Below are 23224 nucleotides of genomic sequence, written 5' to 3'. Positions count from 1 at the left end.
AGTTAATACACATCCCTGATCATTTGGTACATAGCTGGCAGATCCACCTTAAAAATCGAACTGTTCCCTCCCTTCTATAAGCAATCCATTCATTTTTAACGCACCCAAAACAGCAAATAGGAAACTAAATCACATTTAATGTTCTCTCTGCATGAAACAACGTTATTTCAATGTTAATTGTGCTTTATTTTACTACTCACTATTGAAAAGGCTGTTTGAGTTTAATATATTGTACAGATTATTCATTTGGGCGATCTGTTTGCCAGTATGTGACTATATAATCATCCCGTATTTTGTGTTTTCAGCAAGTTCTTCCTGGAAAAAAAGTCATGTTTAATTTAAACAATGTTTTTATGCCTTTGGCGTAATTACATGGTCGGATAATTCACAAACCAATGAAATCAGAGATTGAAAGCAAATAGAGCTTTGTGCATAGTTCTGTCTTGTATGAACGATGTAACAAAGGCCACATGAGTTACTTGCAAAAAACACATTTGTTTCTCTACTGGATGATAAAAGAAAGCAGCATTTTACCCATCGTCAGAGTAGGGCTGATGGATCTCAGTGGTAATGGGATGCCACCAACATCACATTTGATTTAGACAAGACCCAACCATTATAGGCTTTCAGGGTTATGCCGATGAATTGGTTACAGATTGTAGAATAGACCAGCGTTTCTCAGCTCCAGTCCTCAGGGACCCCAACAGGTCATGTTTTCAGGATTTCCTCAGTGTTGCACAGGTGATGTAATTATTGTCAGTGCCTGAGACATTGCCAGTGTTCTTACCATAGGATAGCCTGAAAACATGACCTGTTGGGGGTCCCCGAGGACTAGAGTTGAGAAACACTGGAATAGATTACCGAGCGTCATGGTCTTCTAGCAACTACGCACTCTGGTTGTTGCTTCCCCTTATGGCTATTGGGCAAGGATGTATGTACCATGGACAATGAGCATGGCAGCAGGGATGTAACTATAGGGGATGCGGTTGATCCTGAGCCCAAGACCCTTAGGCCGCCCATAAAGCCCATCTTTTCCATATAGTAAGCCAAGTAGTATGAGCAAAGCATTATAGTTAGGGGCCCTGTTACAGATTTTGCATTTGAGCCCAGAAGCTTCAAGTTATACCTCTGAATGGCAGGATCTTGGACATTGAAGAGGTATGCACAACCCCTGTAGATCCTGTCAGAGCTTGGGCGGGAGATTTTTCCCACTATTTGTTGTGCATCTCCAGGCAGAATATGTACCCTGGAGATGGGCAATTGATTGGTATGGGTCCTGCCCTACAGCAATTTGTTACTGAAGGACAGATTTCGTTCCCCCTCAGCAACCGCAGGTCATTGGGTTCAGGGATGAATCCAATTGACCAGTTTATTTGATAAAGTTGAGGAGAGTGAGACTGGGTGGCTCTTTGCTCACCCATCCCAGTGAGAACTCGAAGTGTCACCCGCCCTCCCCTCCCATCTTTCTTTTTCGTTTTTGTCTGATTGTAGTCATGGTTTTCCCTATTAAGAGCTTGGGGTAAAGTTATTCAGCTGTTGGATTGGCCTACATATCTGACAAAGTTGGTGGAGTTTGAGCCTATGGCTAAACTCTCGTATTTTTATACACCTGAGTTTTGAGTTATCGTGATAAACTCTAATCCTATTTACTTGAGCTTTAAGCCTAAATAACGGGAGGCTGTGGCCAAGTTGTTATCCAACATTCCAGAGTTGTGTCTTTAATTTTACAGAGGGTGGGCTCTGGTTTGTTCTATTCCCTTTGTTTTCAGCTGGTGGGAACATGTGCCAGACTTCCTGCTGCAGATGAACTGTATTATTAGCAGACAAGGAGGTAACAAATAAACCCAAGAGTCATTGCAGGTAAAGCAGACACAAGACTCTTCTGTCCTGGGTAGGAAAACTTGGCACTATAATTTGGGCTCAATTTGATCCCTATCAATATGAGGCCCCCTGTGTTAATGTATCCATCTGAGCCACTGATTTATTTCACCCTTTTGCACCTTGACTGGGTGTCTACCTCTACAAACATTGACCGTCAGAGGCGGGTTGGCCATAAACTCTACAGGGAGAAATCCCAGTAGGCTGGTCAGATTATGGGAAAGTCTGGTCAGGCAGGGCTGGCATCAGCATCTGGATAGATATGTGGACTCTCTGTACTCCAGTTGACTCACTGCAACTGAATTAGGGTTAATGCAAGATGAAGCACTTGCTACAGGCCCTGCTTGCCTGCTGGCTCAGGAGGCCCAAGGAGCAGCCACAGGCTGTTTGCAGTGGGGCGACCTTTTATTACAGGCAGTGTAGCGTGGAGGTGATGCTACAACCTGCGTCATAAACAGTCGTCTCTTCTAATTGAAACATATCTCTCGCTTTTTTTTTGGAGTGATTAAGAACTGAGTTGGTGCATTTGTGCATTGCGCTGAGCTCACCCAGGCCCAGAGAAACAGCAATGGAGAGATGACATCTCAAAGTACAGATCCAGCATAGGTACCCAGCTACAACATGAAAGGGCTTTCACAGAACCCACTATTGAACACCTGTAGTAGGTTTATGTGTATTATTGCTTTTAATTGTGATTGGTGTTTTGTCTTATTTAAGGTTTGGTGGGTGGTGGCATTTCTTAGCTTGATAAAGACCCTGTGGTAGGGTCGATACGTGGCTTGTTCACCTTTTACCATTATAGACGAATAAAGAAGCATCTTGATCGATGCATTGAAATTGCACCACTTGATGCTGCTCGGCTTGATTTGCCTTTGGTATCACTGTGAGCATTATCCCTGTACTGTGACATCACTGTGAGCATTATCCCTGTACTGTGACATCACTGTGAGCATTATCCATGCACTGTGACATCACTGTGTACATTATTCCTGTACTGTGACATCACTGTGCACACTATCTCTCTACCGTGCTTTAGGGAGACCAAAAAAAAAATTGAACTTTCCATCTTCTGAACTTGCTACTAAAGTTGGTCATAGAGGAGTGGTGCCCTATTTCAAGTTTTCTTATGGGCACCACAATAATTTGTTACACTTCAGAAAATCTTTAAGAAAAAAAAAGTGTTTTTGTGTACAAAAATAGTAAAGCATAAAAAACTGTATAAACTTGGTATCGCCGGAATTATGCTGACCCAGAGAATAATCTTATCATATTATCTATTTTGCACACTGAATGCTGTAAAAATGAAATCCAAAAAACAAATAGCATACATAGTTCCTTTTTTTACCCAATCCTCCTAAAAAAATGAATAAAAGTTAAGCAGTGCATTAGATGTACCCATAAATGATGCCATTGAACAATACAACTTGTTCCGCAAAAAACAAGCCTTCATATGGCTATGTCGACGGAGTAATTAAAACGTTATGGCTCCTGGAATGCGACAATGAAAAAAAATAGAAGAATTAGTTGATATTAAGGTGCAAACAGGCTTAGTCACTAAGGGGTTAACTTGGATAACTACAGTTTTCCCCTTTAACACCATATCTCTCCATACTTTGTTAAAGGGAACCTTTTACCAGGTTCATGCTCACTGAACTATGGGCAACTGTCCAAATGGAGCTCTGAGTCACAAGGGTGGCGCTGAAGCAGCATCTCCCCATCTGGAGTGATAGCCCCCCCCCCCCCCCCCAATGCACAAACTGAGAGAGTTCTCATTGGATAGCATTTTTAAGTACTTTTATCCTGAAATACCGTAGCTCTTCCGAATAAGACATGCATGGCCGCACTGTCCTGATCATACCTGTCTCGGGTTTATGCTACCCGTGGTTTGGGCAGCATAAACTTGGTGATAGGTTCCCTTTAAAACTACTTGACAACTGTGAGACAGCTCACTGCTATCACCAACCACCTGGTTTTACAACTTCCCCATTCAAGTTTCTGGAAATGTGGTTAAATGAGATGTTAGAGGTGTAATATGTAGCCCAATCAAGCTTTTGTCTGGTAGCTCAGAGTCCCTGACAAGACTGTAACCCAGTACCTACCGCGCAGCCAGTTTTGTTTCAAGTTAGTACCTAATAAAAAGAAAAAGGCAGTAATATATAATGCTCATGTATTTCTACAGGTACTCTTCTCTTTGCCTGAGTCACAATATATTATTTATCATCACAGATCTTTAAAACTTACAAGACTTATTCTGGGCTACAGCAATTCTCTAGAGTGATCTCTTTTTTAACACAGTTCTTCTTCATCTTTAAAAGTTTTAGTCCCTGAAAGTTTATTTCTTCTACAATTCACACTCCGGTATATGGAACACTCATTTCTCCCAACTTTCCAGGCATTCACCTACTTACATAAAATCAACAGTAGAAAATGTTCTTGTTCTTCCTGTATTATCAGGGTAGTTGTTATGTGCGAACTGGACTCAAAATACCTCGTCCAGACTGGACATAATACACACAATATAAGAGAACTAAACAAAGTGAGGGCATTGGAAATCTGACCCTAACCTACTAATGCGATGAGACAATACTTAAAAATGGAGCACTCGCCCTCATGAGGGCAACCCCGCAACAGAAATGTTGGATGACCCTGATGCTCCCTAGGCGGAAAACAAGGATAATGTTTTGTACAATGAACAGTAAATAAATGGTACGGTAGATTTTAAACAAACATACAATGAGCCAGATGAAAACCAATGCAAGAATAGCAATAGTCAGGAAATAGATGTTACAACACCCCAAATATCCTGAATAGCAAACAGACTTATTTGACAATGGAACAGGGCAGCAGCAGAGACTTGACCAGAGACACCTTCAGACTGGCATCCTCAATGAAGAGGAGTCAGAAAAAATGTATACAGACAAGCACCAATTGGTTGGCTGGGACAGACACCCCACCCCAACTGACCAATCAGTCCGCACACCAGCAGATAAGTACTCATGTCGGAGTCCAACATTATAATGACACTGGACATGCATCTGTGTGTGGATCACATGGGCTGAGACTGACGCTGTGATGCCATCTCAGTGCTGGTCTGACATGGTCAGTGAGCCATGGCAGTAGTATGCTACATTGTATGGACTTGAAATATGAGCTAATAGACTCTGAATTCTGGTATGTAGAGTCCGTATGGACCTGTATACCCCCATATGCTTCCAGAGGCGACTACTTCCCTAATACGACATACAGTGGAGTGTGTTACCTTTTTCTTCTGACAGACACATATGGACTCTATCCTTCCATCTTTGTGAAAAGTTAGAGGCAAAGGAAGACACAGTATTGGCCCATATAATTTTATAGGCACTCTACTGCCACTGATCACTAAAACAAATAGGCAGAAGTGCTCAGCTGAGCGCTGTGTCCATTCAGCTGTTATGGACGCGCAGTGTATGAATTTCTATGAGGCCCATAAATCACTAAAAGAAAAGCGGTAAGCAGCCAAATAGGCACAGAGTTTTGATAAGCAATTCTGCCCAGGGGCATACATACCATAGAGGTAGACCATGTAACTGCTACTGGGCCCTTGGAAAGAGGGGGCCCAGCTCTGGCTACACCATTCCTTTTTTTACTGGAAAGCAACACCATATGCATGATCTTTCTCTAAAGAGGAAATGGATTGTTAGCAAACAAGGAGGTGGAGAATTGGCCCAAGGGTAAACACTGACCCAACACTGGGCCCTATTGTTCTGGGTGGAAAAACCAAACACCATAATTGGGGAGCTCATTCAAGTTTTTGCTATGGGGCCCCATCTCCTCAATGTACACCACTGATTTGTTTCAGCGATTGTTGGGAGCCTCAGTGTGGGGACCGAGCACAGACCTTGGAGAGGGACACAGCGGGGAATCAGATGGTTGTCACGGTGGCTCTGCTGCTCCTCTCAGAAGGTAAAACGTGGCCTGGCTTGGCTGCGCACAGTGGTAAAATCAGGCAGTTCTTATAACATGCTACCCATGGAGTCGGGTAGGGGAAGATGTTGCTTGTCATGACGCCAGCTTGTGTATGGGTCGGGACCCGTTCTGAGCAAAAAACTAAAATATTAAAATTTGGAGAACTAAACAAAAATGAAGGTAGTAGTGCTTGTCCCTGGAGTGTGTAGTGTGGGACCTCAGTGCAGCTGTTGTAAATCGTGGGAAGTTACTCCAGAAAACAGTCTTGGATAGTGAAAACAATGGAACACTTTATTGAGAGAGAGTTCTTTTCTTGGTAGTAGTTACACCATTTGCATTACCATTAACCATTACCATTAACGTTTTCTGTATCTGTGCTATCTACTCAGCCTGTCATTTTTTGATTTAGAGACTCTAGGATTAGTGTTATTACCAGCATCGGAGCACACACCACCAGTAGAGGAGCTGGGTGTAACAATTTCAGTATCTAGATAACAGTGCTCCCACTGTCTTCTGTATACAGTGGGAGTCTTCATTAACACATTAATAAGCTCTTAAGTAGCTAATTAGCTACTTAAGAGCTTATGCAAAGTGAACACTAAAAACTGTCACTCAAACTTTTGTTTGAGCGAATTTTAAGCGATCATCTTGCTGTGTAAATGCACACGATGATTAACACTCAAAAGATTGCTTTTGAACGAATTTTGAGCGATAATCGTTGTGGCTAAATGGGCCTTTAGCTATATATTCTGTATAATAAACCTGTTTTTATACTTGTAGGTATAATAGAAAATAATTTTCCAAGTATGAACTCTAGTACAGTATATGCACCGAATAATACATTTAGGTGCATGTTGGGAATACTTTATATTCTGCACTGACCACCCTGATTGTCCTGCTCCTCACATATGTGACATCATGATGTAGTGCCTATGAGCTTTGCATCAAATAGAGCGATCCACTTACGGGTTTGCTCAAGGACAAGGCAGAAAGTAACAGTCTTTATCCTGCAGCTTCATTTTCTGTATCATGAAGTGAAAACCATTGCATATAAAATATCTAAACTCCATTGAAACAATATTAGCCCAGTGAAATGTGCGTGTGCTGTATTTTCATTTCTAGAGTGAATCAAGAATAATGCTTAACTCTGCAGCCTGCAAGCCATGATAAATAGGTGGTAATCTCTAAGGCAGAGAACTAGGACACCCATGTGACCTGTCCCGCTCTTGTTATATGAATAGGGTCCACATTTCTCTTTCTGGTGGATATTCGAATTTCTTATTGTAAAATATATACAAATATAATATTTTAGCATTTTCTAGTATTATTTCTAAATTTTCTTTTAGGCAGAAATGCAACTTTTTGAGTACCAAGCATATTGCTTTTACAAAGTCACAGTCGGCTATAACCCTATTTTCAAATACTTTGTTAGGGAATTGGAGTAGAAGGGATTATCCAGACCCCAATTTTTTTTAGAACCTGTTGGTGCCCAATCCCCCACTGTTCTGCACTTCCTGATAACATCACAACACCAGGGCTGAGTATAAAAAAGAAGACAGTACATGGCGCAAGCATTTGCGTATAAGGTCTCGTTCTCACAGTTAACCATTTCTGAATTAAACGTTTCTATTGATTTAAAATGATTTTTTAAGAAAAAACGAAAATATTTTCATTCCATTTCATTCCCATTTTTCAAACAGAATAGCGCAGTCAGATAGGAGATAACTTACTGACATGGGAATACCCATTAGAGCTGCAACTAACCAAATTTTATATGTAATCCCAGCCTTAGGCCCCTAGAGGGTCATTGGGGCCTGCTGTAAATCCGTATGTCTCCAATTTTATAATAAGGCACACAAAGTTTTTAGTTGGATTCTGTACAAATCCAATGTGCCATGTTCAATCATACGTTATACGAGGGGCTGCTGATAAGTCCTTGGCTTTACCCAGAAAGAAACGAGATAGGAAGATGAAACTTTACATTGATTCCACATACTCTCCACTGATGCCAACACACTTCTTACATTGTTATTCCAAGTTCTGTAAGCCATGCAAAAAGAAGGATTTCGGTTGTGCCTCAAACCAGTCATCCGTAGCAGCCATGGCATCAGAAATGGTGTGAAATTTGGTCCCCTTGAGGTGTTTCTTTAGGTTTGGAAACAGATGATAGTTGGAGGGCACGAGAACTGGTGAATAAGGTGGGTGGTCAACCAGCTGGAAGCCTAGCTCCACCAGTTTTGCCGTGGTTGCTTGTGCAGTGTGAGCGGAGGCGTTATCTTGCAGGAACAAGATTTCTTTAGACAGCTTGCCGCGCCTTTTGGCCTTCAGGGCTGCCTTCAATTGGCCCAAAAGTTCAATGTAATACCTTGCATTGATGGTGGAACCATTTTGAAGGTAGTCCACTAGCAGCACGCCCTCCTTATCCCAGAACACAGGCGCCATCACCTTAGTTGCTGATTTTTGCATCCTGAACTTCTTTGGCCGAGGAGAACCACCGTGCCTCCACTCTTTTGACTGCTCCTTGGTTTGAGGGTCATACAAATAAATCCAGGTCTCATCCATAGTGACCAGTCGATCCAGGAAGTTCTTATCAGTCCAGAAACGCTGACAAATGGACCGGCAAGTTTTCACTCGCATGCTTCTCTGATCTGTTGTCAAACATTTGGGGACCCGCTTTGTAGATAGCTTCTTCATGTTCCAATGTTCATGGATAATGACACAAACACGTTCATGAGAAATCCCCATGATGTCTGCTATTCCTTTAAGTGAAATTAGACAATTCTCCAGTATAAGGTTGTGCACAGCATCGACGATCTGCAGAACAACAACCTCTCTTGGTTGTCCAGAACGTTCCTCATCATTGATGTTGAAGTGGCCCATTTTAAATTTGGCACCCCAGTTCTTAACTGTAGAATATGAAGGGCATTGATCCCCCAATGTCTGCGACATATCACCATGAATATCCTTTGCAGCCCTTCCTTGCAGAAACAAGAATTTTATCACTCCACTGCTCTCATTTGCTGTGAAGATCGCCTTAGACTCCGCCATTTTGTTTTCCCACGTGTCGAGATCACTGTTGCTATAAGCTACAAACACAAAATTTTGAAAACATATATTAGACACATAAGGCTTTCATGTGATGTAACATTTGTTACCATAGAAACAAAATAACACAAAGCAAAAGACTTATCAGAAGCCCCTCGTAATACGTAGATTCTTATAGCATTGCTTCTAGGAGAGAATATCTCAGACACAGAGCACCCAATGGAGTACTGTAATGTGCCATACAGAGTCCATTTATGTAGTATGGAGCCAAAAGAGACTGAGTGCCTCGTTATGGTCTACTGCACCTCTAACAGTGTTGTGGGATAAGCACTTTTTCCATTAGTTATGCTTTCAAGATGAGTTTCCAGAGGGTGATACAAGAGCCATATGAACTCTTAACTCCTGAATGGATGGTGAGCTATGTGGTCTAACCCTTCTCCAGGAGAGGAACCCTAAAAAGAAAACACCCGATTCTACTCTAGTAGCCTGAAAATCATCTCCCTCATGTAAATGTTGAGGTTTGCTGCAGGCATTGTGGTGGGTGGCCTTGGATTGTAACACTGGTGAGAACAGGACTCCCACATAGCAAACTTTAAGTAACTTTACTTGAACTTATTGTTTACATTAATTCCTTTACTCCTGCCAGACAATCAGCGGGAGTCCGTATTAAATATCTGTGAAGTACATGACTTACTTAATTCTTTCCTTTGTGGAATTGATCTATAATGCATGTTATTACTAATTTCTCTAAATGTATTGAAATTTAATGGTGCATGACAACACCTGGGAGATGCGCAGCTGAAGTATTCGTCATATGATTCAGAATACAGAGGGATTCCAATTAGAAAATGTAATTTGTATGTTACAGTTACTAAGAAAAAGTAAGTGAACCTTTTGGAATTTCCTGAATTTCTGCAAGGATTACTAATAAAATATGACTTGATTGTTATCTAAGTCACAATTACAGAGAAACACAATATACATAAATTAATAACACACAAACAGTTGTACTGTTCATACATTTTATAAAACACATTGAGTAACATCAACAGTGGCGGGAGAAAAAAGCAAGAGAACTTCATTGTTAATGATTTTTCTAAGAGTAAATTGGCAAAGGTGTTTCAATTACGGAGATGAGCTTGGAGGTGTGAGTTTCATGGGTGCTTTGCCCATTAAATATAGGCACACAAAGCCTGGTTACTGACAAATCTGTTCTTCTCAAGCAACACTGGTTAGTGTGAGCCATGCCTCGCTAAAAACAACTTTTAGAAGACCTTAGAAAAGGTGTTATAGTGATACTGGAAGCTGTAAAAGGCTACAAAGCAATGCTAAAGACCTGGGTGTACAGTATATAAAACAACTGAAAGGTTTTTATTCCACTGTGTGCTAATGGTGTATAGACAGTCTGCTCTTTCCCTCTGTGGGATATTGTGTGTTTCTAGAAGAGCTTGACATTTACTTGAATATGTTTCAAATGTGCCTGGTTATCAAATAGCTGGAGTTTTCATTCCTAGTGCATGGATTAAACTGAGCGCCTTCCAGTGATTAGAGCATTAGTTCAAACATATTCAGCATTCAGCGCTTTATTGGACTTCAGACATATAAAAGCAATATTTTACTTAATGCATTTTGTGCCGGAGCGCTCTTAGGCAGAGCATAAAAAACATTGCTTACTTCAGGAGACCTTAACTAATCCTTGCACAGGTGAGGGCATGACATCAATTACAAAATAATGGAACGCAACACGATTACATAATGATACACAAATGGCAATTTCTATATCAGTTTGTAACTATGTTGTATCAGTGGAGTCGTGTTGTGGGTTTCAAGATTCTGAGTTGGCTCATGGTCCAATATAATGGGGAATCAGTTCTCCTTCGCTCCAGTTGAAATCAATGGGGGATCCGCTCTGCTACAGTACTTGATACGTTCTGCTGATCAGGACTTCATATCCAGTCCGGAGCGGGAAGTACAGTAGGAGCACAGCGCTCCCATTGATTTTAATGAGGGTGAAGACGGTGCTCGCACTTCATTCCCTGTCCACTTATGACAACATCCGGCCCCCTGTACTGGACAGCGGCCTGGAGGATCAGGTGATCGATTGGTTATCTCGTCATTTGGTCTGGGCAAAAACAGATAGAACGGGCCCTATTTTCCTGCACATTTGCGCATCAAAAGTCCCCATAGTAGTCAATGGGCGGTGCACAAGTGCGCACACAATACTCAAGGAGATGCATAGAACATTGAATAATTGTGCTGGTAAAAGTACACATCTGAAACTATTAGCAATTTCAATCGATTAATTTATTTGCCATGCGCAAATGAGCATGCCCCGTGGCACTGGTGTAACTATAGGGGGTGCAGGGAATGCGGTTATACCCTGGCCCAGGAACCCTAAGGGGCCCATAAGGCCTCTCTTCTCCATACGAGAGCTCAATACTATGAATACAGCATTACAGTTGGGGGTCCTGTTACAGGTTTTTCATTGGGACCCAGGAGCTTCAAGTTACGCCTCTGTGTTAAGGGGTGAAGAGAAGTTGGGGCTCCCCAAGATAAACTTTTGCACTCGGGCCCATGAGCCTTTAGCTACGCCCCTGTACCGAAACATACCAATATGTACGCAATAAAGCCTCATTCACATCCCAATTGCGCTTACGTCCGTGGGAAGCCGGCTTACAGCTTAAGACATTTTATATTTGCTGCTTTTAACAGGATGACCCACAAGTGCCAGCCAGATGAGCAGTTGAGGTTTTTATGGTCTTACATTACATAAAAGTCCTGATCATACATAGCAATAAACAGTCAAAAATTGCGAAACCATATCAATCTATGAAAGATATAAACTTTAACGTTCTCCTTTAGGATCTAAGAAGTAAAGTTTAATATTATTAGAAGCCCAACAGGGAATAATTAAAAAAAAACAGAAGCCCATTTAAAAGAAGTCCATTAAATCGAAGTGTGAACTAACAATGCCCGTGATGTAAATAAACCTGACAATGAACGCTGGTAACATGAGACACAATTACAGTTCAAAAGAATTAATTTTTACAAAGTGGGTTTGAGTGCCTCGTACTGCCTTTCCTCCCCCGCACTTTCTACTTTTGATCATTGATTGATGCAGATATAATTTCGATGGGATAGCATATTTGAAAGAAAAAAAAAACAAAACAAAAAAAAAACAATAGCCCTAATAATAGTTTCATATAATGTAGACAAATACATCACGGAACATATAAAAGTACCTTACGCTCTAGAAACCTTAGTCGAATCAAAGTCTCAACCTCCCTCTGAGAAAACCTTTAGAAGTTTTAATTTAAGAGGGAATGTTCCTATAGAGATAATTATAAGCATGAAATCTTTGCATAAAGTTATGTTTCGTAAGACAAACTAACTCTAAAAATGTCGAAGCAGCTATGTTGTTTATGACAAAGGGAAGGCTTTCACTAATTATTACTCCCCCCCCCCCCCCTTCGCTTATTTGGTTGCTGGCCTGTCCACATTGGATGTGAATAGATAAATTGTTGCAGCAGACTGGAAGAAGGCTTCAATGGTTCAGAACAATTCCCATACAACAACACAGTGGATACTGTTCTTCTGGTAAACAGAAATTATCCTCATGTTGGATTCCCATCCGTTAGTTGGGTTCAATGAACTCTAGGACTGCTACCACCAGATTTGCTACAATGAGATTAGTGTGTGTTGAGCTGGAGCCAGATATTGAAGGACGCTGGTTTTGGGGCAGCCCTTTCCCACCATTTATCAGAGCAGGGATAGTTGAAAATACAATTTTTTTTCCTTATGCCGTTGAGGATTTGTGTTTATTTCCAGAATGCAAGAATTTTTCATGAGTGCTGATTTGGAAGCTGCTTCTAGGAAATACAGGGTGTCGTCAAAAAGACGGATCCGGCGCTAGATCTCAACACTGGTGTCCTATGATGAAATAACAATAGCGTACTTGAATAGGGAGGCATGGATGTGCTATACGATGTCCCTGGGGTCTCTGGAGCATGGCTCTCAATTTTGTGATGTGGCCCTCTGTAAGAGAGACAGAGTAAAAGCCAATTGCAAAGTTGTAGAGTAATATTAGATGCAGAAATCCACTTCCCATGCCTTGTGGGAATGCTGCCATGACTGAAATAAGGAAAGCGTATTCGAAATGGCCTCCTTCTACTAACACAGTGGAGTCAACCACTGTCAGGTACCAATCCACATAGAGAGTTCCAGGAATGAACACAGTTCAAATAATGGCTCCATGCATATATCGTTGGAGGCCACTTCAAGTACGCTTCCCTTACTTCAGTCATAGCAGCAGTCCCACAAGATGTAAGCGATGTGGAAAGTAGATTTCTGCTTCTCTTCAACTTTGCAATTGGGTTTTACTCTCTATCTCTTACAAGGGCCATAACACAAAATTTTAATTTATGTTCCGAGCCCCGACGGGCCTGTGCACCATAGCATAGTGTAGTGCATCCATGCCTTCCTATTCAAGTATGCTATTGTTGTTTCAATATAGGACATCACTGTAGAGATGTAGCGCTGGATCAGTCTTTTTGACCGCACCCTGTTGTGTTTAAAAGTTGCATATTGTAGTTGTTACATTGTATCTTCTCTCAAGTTCTTAAATTGCTTGTTCCTCATCTCTAATGATGAGCGAATATTTGAAAAGTTTGCTTCAGGTGGCTCATCAAACTCTTGCAAAAAGTTTGGTTTGGTTCAAATTAGGTTGAACCAAACTGGAATTCCACAAAAACCCCTAAAACTGGTGTATCACACTGTCTAATGAGGCCCGGTCATCAGTGCTAGACTAGCTGGGGCCAGGATTTCACAAACTGTCAGCCTTGTGGGGTTTTCTCGTGCAACGGTGTGAAGAGTACACTGAGAATGGTGCGACTCATGAAAACAGTCCAGCCAGATGAGATCCTTTGCTTGCAAAAAGCTTGGCAATAAAAGGGGGCAGAAGAGAATGTTTAGAATCATTGTGACAAATAGGCACTGCGCAGTCAAGCAGATTGCAGCTGAATACAAAACTGGGGGTCCAACTAACGTGTCCAAATGCACAACTTGTCATTTCTTAGCAAGAATGGGCGATAACAGCAGACGTCCAGTTCCAGCGTCATTGCTATCTAGAAGAAACAGAAAGGCAAGCTTCCAGTGGGCAAAAGAGTGCAAAAACCGGATTACTGAGCAGTGGGAAAACGACAACTGGGCAGATGAATCCAGATTACTGTTGTACCATGCTACACTGTATCGCTGCAAAACCCATTAGAGCCACCTTTGTTTATTACCCTATGCGAGGGTAATTTCTGACTGATCTGGCAGAATTCCTATTGCCTCACTTTGCCTCACTTAGCTACTCATACTGGAGGTCCTGATCCCATGTTCATGATGCCAGCATAGTTTCCACCTGCTTGTTTGCTAACATTGCACATGTAGAGACATTTCTGTGCAAGTTCCTTCCACCTATTAAAATGGCGACAACCTATAATGGGTCCGCTTTCTCCAAGGGCCTTATAGTAATCACATGGTCTGCCTTTAGGTTAGGTATATCCTTTCCAAAGTATTTTAGGCAGGGTCATTACTTAGCGTTTGTAAATAGCTACTTTATATCAAGTGGAGCAGTCACAAAAGGCAAATGTTAAATAGAGGGACAGGCTATGCATAAACAGAATGAAGCAGAGAGAATATATTAAAGACTCAAGAATTATACAAAGGAAACATCTGACATTTCTTCCTGACATAGATTCCCCAGAGAACCTAAATGTCAGATTTCCCACATATAACACTTGCTGGTTTCCTATGTTCTTTTAGTCTCTTCGGACCTTCATTCAGTGCTTTAGTGCATCAATTACCCAATGTGACCTATTGCTACTAAGTAAGGATGAGTGAACTTTTGAAAAGTTCAGTTTGGCCAGTTTGCCGAACTTTTACAAAATGCTTGGTTCTGTCCGAAGTAGTTGGAACCAAACTGGAAGTTCCCCCAAACCCCTACCACTGAAGAGTCCTAAAATCCCTATATAACATGCTGAGAACGTTATATGGGGCTTTTATGGCTCTTTAGACAGTGTTGAGTGAACCAAACTAATAGAAGGGAAGGGAAAGGGGACTTGCTATTTGTATAGCACCAACGTATTCTGCAGTGCTTTCAGGTAATTTATTTATTACCCCCCAGCAAATTGGGTGCTCATTTTACCGACCTCGGAAGGATGGAAGGCTGAGTCAACCTTGAGCCGGCTACCTGAACCATGCAGGGATTGAACTCACAATCGGAGATCGAACTTGTAAAATCAGAGATTGCATGACTTCAGGTCAGGAGCAAAAGCTTAGGCCTGCATACCGCTGCCTTAACAATCCGCACCACACGAGGCCGCTGTAGAACCCTGTTTTGGGTAAAACTTTGCTAAAAGCTCAGTATGGGTTCATGCTGAACTGAACTTTTAGAACAGTTTAAGCCAAAACAGAGTTCTACTTGTTCAATTTGCTCAAAACGACTTTGGTTTTCACATAATTTATATATAGATATTTTTAAAGGGTTGTCGCACAATTCAGTATTACATTTTTCTGTTTAGGCAGGAAAAGCAACACATTTTCATTTGAAATTGGTAAAATAAATGCTCCAGTGTTTAGATATAGTTGATCAATAGCTGTCATGGTGCCCCCAAACCATTCGATCACAGACATGCTTGTTTGTGTACCGTAACTACTTACAGATATTTCCCATGTAAGAGAGGAATGGAATGTATCTGAGGAGCAAGAACAGGTAAGTACTAATGGTGCACTGTATGGCCATCTCAAGGACTTCCATATATTGGGGCAATGGAGTCCCCTTACCAAAAAGGTGAAAGTCCCAAAAATGGAACCCCCACATATCAGATATTTAAAGTATATATTCTCAATATGCGTGATGTTTTAGATGGTAAAACCTATTTACGTTTCACTGTGATCCTTGTGAGGGGTTCATTCTGGCAATGCAGCTCTTAGAACAGAAAAGGTTGTGCACTTCTGACCTAATGTGCTCAATGCCCAGACACAGCTAATAAGGCGCTGATTCTTACAGGGTATCCTGTACAATAGCAGACAGCAATTCACTGCAAATAGTAATGGACCGATGGAACATACAACAAAATGCAGCAAATTCACTGCATACAAATATTCCCTTAATACTTTAATTATCCTTATATTTACTAAAATATCATTAAATAAACACTTTACAGAAATATATTTATGAATATAGAATGCATAGGCACAGCAAGTATGTCAATACTGCAGATGCGAAAGAAGGGAAAGAAAACCACCAATTACTCACGGTTCAATGACAAAAAAACTGATGGCAAGGCGCTATCGGATAATATTAATAATATATTGTAATGTAAGTAGGGTGCAATAGGGATAGTGTAGGAGATTGCCACCGGAAGTAGGGGCGTCCTTATCAGGACGATCGTCCCACAATCAGGCAGGGTGCGCATCATGGAGAATATACAGAGAGTTGTTGTTAACTATGAAAACTCCTCGGTACACCACTCCCAATGAAGGTGTGGGGAGAATACATTATTAATATTATCCAATAGCCCTGTCATGAGTATTTCTGTCATTGAACCATGAGTAATTGGTGTTTTTCTGTCCCTTCCATTGCTTCTGTGGTATTGACACACCTGCTGTGTCGATGCATTCTATATACATCTGTCACATATATTTGAATATATTTGTGTAAAGTATTTATTTAAGGGTATTTCAGTAAATATAACTACAATTTAATTTTTTTAGGAAATGCTTGTATGCATTGAATTTCCTATGCAATAGCAGGAATCACTCCACCATTCATGTCCAAGAGGATCCATGTGGTGGGACCAAGTTACTGAGCACGTGTGTCCACCACACAGGACACATTAGGAGAACATTCTGAAAGAGAATTAAAAAAAATTGAAGTGCTATTACTATTATGTAACAGCAATATCTAGACACTACTCATAGAACACTGCTTGTCAGATAGTGATATTGACAGATTCATTGCTTACATTGCAAATACACCTGTGTATATACTTGGGTATATCAGCTAGCTACAGAGACACTTGTTCTAGTTTCCATTATGTCTGTTCCTGCAGAGACTAGGGGTAGATTTTCACAGGACAACTATTTCCCAAATAATCGCTCTATAGAATGATTCTAAGCAACAGTTGTTTTGTGCAAACACAGCGACCAACAGGGTGATGGATGAGAATTTGTTCACTAGTCACTTTATTTTACCCAGGCTTGCGCTTACACCCCACCAGTGAAGCAGAGAGCAACTGCTAGTAAATAGAGATGTACGAGTATACTCGCTAAGACACATCACTCGAGCGAGTAGTGCCTTAGCCGAGTATCTCCCCGCTCGTCTCTAAAGATTCAGGGGCCGGCGCCAGTGACAGGTGAGTTGCGGCGGGGATCGGGGGGGGGGGAGAGGGAGAGAGAGATCTCCCCTCCGTTCCTCCCCGCTCTCCCCCGCCGCTCCCTGCCCCCCGCCGGCCCACAAATCTTTAGAGGCAAGCGAGGAGATACTCGGCTAAGGCACTACTCGCTCGAGAAATGTGCCTTAGCAAGTATACTCGCTCATCTCTACTAGTAAATATATACTCGTTGTAAAAAACAAATCCAGCCCCTAGAAGTTTTCGTTTTGCTGTAAAACTCGGCATGCAGTTACATCTCAGGCAGATATACAAATAATGAGAGTTGTGGAGTGATTAGATGAACGGTCTTCTCACCTGACCTCTTTTCCACTTGTGTGACCACTAGACACCTCTATGATGCAATTGAAGAGATTTTGCCCAGTTAACATAGTTTAAGAGGGAGCATATTATTGGACAGTGAGAAGCTGGATGGTTGTATCAATGCATTTGCCACCACCTGGGCCATTCTGACCAGACTGTTAGGAGGTGTTGGAACTAGTGGATATGTGAAGGTATGCATACAAATCCAACGGACTCAGGTTGCCCTTGACAGAACACTAGTAGAGAGGATTGTCCGAGAAGAATGAGCAGCTACAAGTATTTTGTTGGCCGCCATCCAGAGACATGTTTTTATTTCAGTAAAAACATGCATAAAAAAACTCAGCATAACTATTTTAAACATCTACATGTTTCAAACAGAAGCTCTTAGTCCCAAAGAGCTTCTGCTTGAAACATATAGGTGTTTAAAATACATTTTTTTTATTCATGTTTTTTACTGGAATACTGAAACAAAGAATTCCTTTTACACCATCTGAGCTGCTGGAAAACTATTATCCTTGCATCTTTCCTTTAGGTTCAATCCTTATTTTGTGTTTATACCTTAGGTAAGGGTAATTCTTTTAGCATTTGTGTTATTTACAGGTTCTAGAAAGTCTTTTAGGAAGATCTTTTATAGCTATGACCTCAGCACCTTGTGGAGTTTATAAAATTGACTCCATTATGAACCACACATAGGTGTTGTCAGGTTTGGCTGTATTAAGTTTATAAGAAGAAACAATCCTTTTAAATCACCGCAATAGCTACATTCTCTTCCATTTGACATGATGGTCTTTGTACACAATGCAGCGAGTCACATAAAGGGCAGTACGGGCACCTTTGGAAAATGCAACATATATAGAGACAACGGACCATCCATATCTAGAAGCTAGTGTAGAAAATAGTCCATTAAATGCTAAGCACTGATCACTTCTCTGCAGAACATCATTTTTATTTTCCTTGCACAGCAAGACAGTCCCTCTACCCTACCTGCTAATCCTCTAATGATTCCTCATTGCTTTACTGCAGCAAGTACCCAAACGGATGACATTTGAGATCTCCGCTCAGAATTTTAACTAGTCCCTAAGCCACACAACCCATAGTTCAATGTTTAACAATACACTGTCTGCATCCCAAGCAAGAGGTGATTTAATGTTCATGTTATAAATTGAGGTTTTACAATTGCCACTAAAGGTTTCTGTGCAACAAGTAGGAATTTAATAATGTGTTTTGCTAATTCCAAATAGATTAGCTGACTGCAATCTACAATGTGTCCATGCAATAGCTGGATGACATTTGTTAGAGAATGAAAATTCCTCTTTATATAAGTATTTAGGTCAAAAGTTTGAGACTACAAAAATTTATTATACCTATGTGCAGGGCTGGCGTCAGCCTCAGCAAGGTTGGGTAAATGCCGGGGCCCATGGGGCTCATGGTGATCTAGATAGGCATGCTTCATGCTTGTCAAACAGATGGTGAAGTAGACAGGGGTCCACTGTGACTCTGTCGCTCGAGAGCCCTCAAAACCCTTGATCTTGCGCTACGTGTGCAACTGACTCTACAGTTTCCACTGTGTATTACAGCATGTAGTATATCTATGACATATGCGGACCACCATAACCTACTGCCAGCACACAATTCATCAAGATAAATATTATTTATGTATACGTCCTGAATAATTTGCTAGATCCGCAAGCTGCTACCTTTAGAAGTGTATGGTGAATTAAAAATAAAGTTTTTTCAATAACATATTTGGAAATTTTTAATAGAGGGGGGGGGGGTTCTCTCATTTTGGGCCTGAGGCCTTTATCAGTTAGCTGGAGCAGAGGGTGATCACAAAGAACTTTTCTCATTCTGGAGGACATGGTATGTGATATCATCCTAGGAGTCAATCATGACTCGGTGCTTGCACCAGGGAACTTTACCTTTACCTACCTGGATGTGTTGGCTGCCAAGCGGGAAACAAGTAAGGGAACAGGACGGAAAAGAGTAGAAACTGTGCCCGAATTTCAGTGAACATCGACGATTGCTTTATAGTATACAGTGCCTTTCTAAATCCTATTTCTATACAAAATACCTTTACGTTGAGAACCTTCATGTTTTAAGAACCGCCCCATGGCTAATAGGAACACTTCAGATGTTAATATTATATTGAAGATTTGCTATAAATACAAGTCCCTAATTAGAGTTGACTGAATCAAACTTGTAGAGCCCAAATTATATTCGAAACCAACTTTTCTAAAAAAATTCATTTCGGCAGCAAGCTGAACTTCAGGCAGTTTATTTCTGCCGAAACGGAAGGGAGTTCATGAAAAAATCTTATAACAAGTACTGAACACTATCAAATAGCCTGAAAGAGGATTGTGAAATGGATGTGCCTTGCAGTGCTGGGGTTCTGGGCTGAAATCTTGCAAAGGACAACATCTGCAAGGGCTTTGAAAAACTTAGTAAAGATGTTGTCCTCAGTCAGATTTGAACCAAGGATTCCAGCACTGCAAGGGAACAGTGCTAACCGCTGAGCCACCATGCTTATTCTTTATTCCTGCTCCTACTTCTTCCTCCCTCCTCCTCCAGAGGGGAGATGAATGAGGCAGAAAAAGATCTTCTCCTCCTGCTTCCTCTGCCTTCTCCTTCCTCTTTGTAGCTATGCTGTAAATTACATTATGCAGTAAAGCCTGCTGGTCCTCTATTTACCATGGTAGCAACTGTATTGGCAATGGCTCTTTTCACATATGCATCACGTAACCACGACACAGTGGTGGATCTGTCATATATCAATGGTGCTTAATGGATCCCATTGTCTTATAACCCATTATTCACCATGGTAGCAACTGTATTGGTAACATCTCTGTTCACATCTGCATTGTGGTTTCTGTCTATAATGGAAACTATAGTGCAGTATAAGATACAATATGGTGGATACCAAAGGCATCCAATAGACTCCATTGACTTACAGTAGGGTCTATCAGTTATCTTTTGTTTTGGCTGGAAAAATAGTACTGCATGATGCACTATTCTACCTGTCACATTCAATCCTAATTCCCAAAAAGTTGGGATGCTGTGTAAAATGTAAGTACATTTAAAGAAAAGAAGAATGCAATGATTTGGACATCTTTTATAACTATATTTTATTCACAATAGAACATAGGACACATATCACAAGGTGAAAGCAAGACATTTTTCATTTAAAAAATTAACTCATTTAGGAATTAATGGCAGCAATGCATCTCATAAAAGTTGGAACGGGGTTAACAGAAAGTTGAAAAAGTAAGTGGCATTAATGAAAAACAGATGGAGGATCAATTTTCTACTAAGGCCCAATGCCCATGGTATTTGCACTGCGGGATCTGGAGCGAGGGTTCGCCTCCAGATCCCGCAGCAAATACTCCCCATAGGATATGCAAGGAAAATGCTATTCCATGCTCACGAGCGGAAATCAAATGCAATTTTTCGCTCGTTGGGAAAAATCACAGCATGTACTGTTTTAGTGTGAGGCATGGACGGCTTCTAATGCAGTCAATGGAAGCCATCTGGCCCGCCGCGAGTCAGATCCGCGTCATCATCGGCATGACTCTCTGCACTGCGCTTGTGCGGCTGCACTCCAGCCAGCACATCCGCAGAGAAGAGAGAGAAGACAACTGACAGGTATATGGGGATCAATGCCGGGTCACAGGGTTTGATTCCACTGCTAGATTTCGCAGTCGGAATCTGACCTGGCCATGGGCATGAGGCCTAAGTCACATGATTGTATATAAAAGGAGCATGTTAGAGAAGCAGAGTTTCTCAGAAGCAAAGATGGTCAGAAGTTCAACAACCTGTGCTCCTCAATGTAAATTTGTAAAGACTTTGAATATCCTATCATCTACTGTACATAATATCATTAAAAGATTCAGAGAATTTGGAGAAACTCATGTGCACATGGGACAAGACCAACGGTCAATATTGGATGCTCAAGATCTACGGGCCTTCAGGCGGCACTGCATTAAAAACAGGCATGATTCTGCAATGTAAATCACTGCATGGGCTCAGGAATACTTCCAGAAATCATCGTCTGTGAACACAGTTTGCTGTGTAATCCACAAATGCAAGTTAAAACTGTATCATGCAAAGAAGAAGCCACATGTAAACACAATCCAGAAACACCAGCCTCTTCTCTGGGCCAAAGCTCCCATTTTCCCTCAGTCCATTTAAAATGGTCTGAGGGAAAATGGGAAACTATTCTGTCAGATGGATCAAAATCTGAAATTCTTTTTGGAAACGATGGACACCATGTCCTGTGGAGTCAAGAAGAGAAGGACCATCCAGCTTGTTATCAGTGTACAGTTTAAAAGCCTGGATCCCTGATGGTATGGGGTTGTATTAGTGCCTATGGCATGGGCAGCTTACATACCATGAAAGGCACTATCAATGCTGAGCAGTATATAGAGGTTTTAGAACATCATATACCCCATCCAGACAACGTCTCTTTCAGGGAAGGCCTTGCATATTTCAGCAAGACAATGCTAAACCACATACTGCATCCATCACAACAGCATGGCTTCACAAAAGAAGAGTCCGGGGGCTGAACCATCCACTTGCAGTCCAGATCTCTCACTAGCAGAAAATATTTGGCGCATTATGGAATGAAAAATCCGGCAAAGACGACCCAGAACTGTTGAGCAGCTAGAATCCCACATCAGACAAGAATGGGACAATTGGTCTTCCTACTTTCCAGACATTTACAGACTGTTGTAAAAAGATGCGGGGATGCTACATAATGGTAGACACGGCCCTGCCCCAACTTTTTCTGAGATGTGTGGCTGCCATAAATTTCGAAATGAGTTAATTTTTTAAATTGAGTGAAATTGAAAATTTTTTACACAGTATCCCATTTTTTGGGAACTGGGATTGTATAACAATATCTGCAATGGAGCTTCCAATGCTGATGTGAACATACTGCCGTTTATCCCAGAATATATATTTAATAATAACCACTAGATATATAGCCTGTTGTATACTGCACTCTGGTGAACATGGGTGACATATGGCTATTTTAGTGCATTTAGGTACAGACGAAGCCTGAGGTTGGTGAGGGACGTTATCCCAAATAGATTGACTCAGATTCATCATTGTTATTGCTTTTCATATTGAGCTCTAAACTTGAAGTTAATGTGAATTGATGTCGGTATTGTCGTTCATTCTACAATAGCCCATGCACCGATAATTAATTGCTGTGTGTATATTCTATCTCCAGAGATCTGCGGAATAACCTGATTAGCACCATCGAGCTGGGGGCCTTTTATGGACTTTCTGAACTGAGGCGTCTGTAAGTATTAATTCTGTTTGAATTACTTTGTAAATTGTGTTCACATCGACATTCTTACCACAGGGAATAGCAATATGTCACCAAGCAATAACAGCAGATCAGCTCCCGGCATAGGGCGGAAAGTCTTACTATGCTATTAAGACATTTGTGGATGTATTACAACGATTGCATCTCCATGGAAGATGTTAAACTCTTTATGTAAATAATTACTCCATTCCTACTGGAATTTGACTATTACTGTAATAATGTCCTACAAGTCATGAAACCGATATATATATATATGAAGACTGAATGCTCGTTAGACTAAGAATGTATA

The 23224-nt window shown here is 41.2% G+C and overlaps 1 protein-coding gene across 2 annotated transcripts in view; it reads left to right on the top strand.

Annotated features, from left to right (window-relative positions):
- The window catches only part of ADGRA1 (adhesion G protein-coupled receptor A1), a 738392-nt gene that overhangs the window by 116068 nt on the left and 599100 nt on the right, over nucleotides 1-23224 (top strand). For both annotated transcript variants that reach the window (XM_066601012.1, XM_066601013.1), the window contains one exon: nucleotides 22837-22908. In XM_066601012.1, the coding sequence (XP_066457109.1) occupies nucleotides 22837-22908 (72 nt within the window). The remainder of the gene's footprint in view (nucleotides 1-22836; nucleotides 22909-23224) is intronic.

The sequence above is a fragment of the Eleutherodactylus coqui genome, chromosome 4, assembly GCF_035609145.1.
Source record: "Eleutherodactylus coqui strain aEleCoq1 chromosome 4, aEleCoq1.hap1, whole genome shotgun sequence".
In the NCBI taxonomy this organism is placed as follows: Eukaryota; Metazoa; Chordata; class Amphibia; order Anura; family Eleutherodactylidae; genus Eleutherodactylus; species Eleutherodactylus coqui.
Note: the sequence above shows the minus strand (reverse complement) of the source record. Positions and strands in the feature narration are given on the sequence as shown.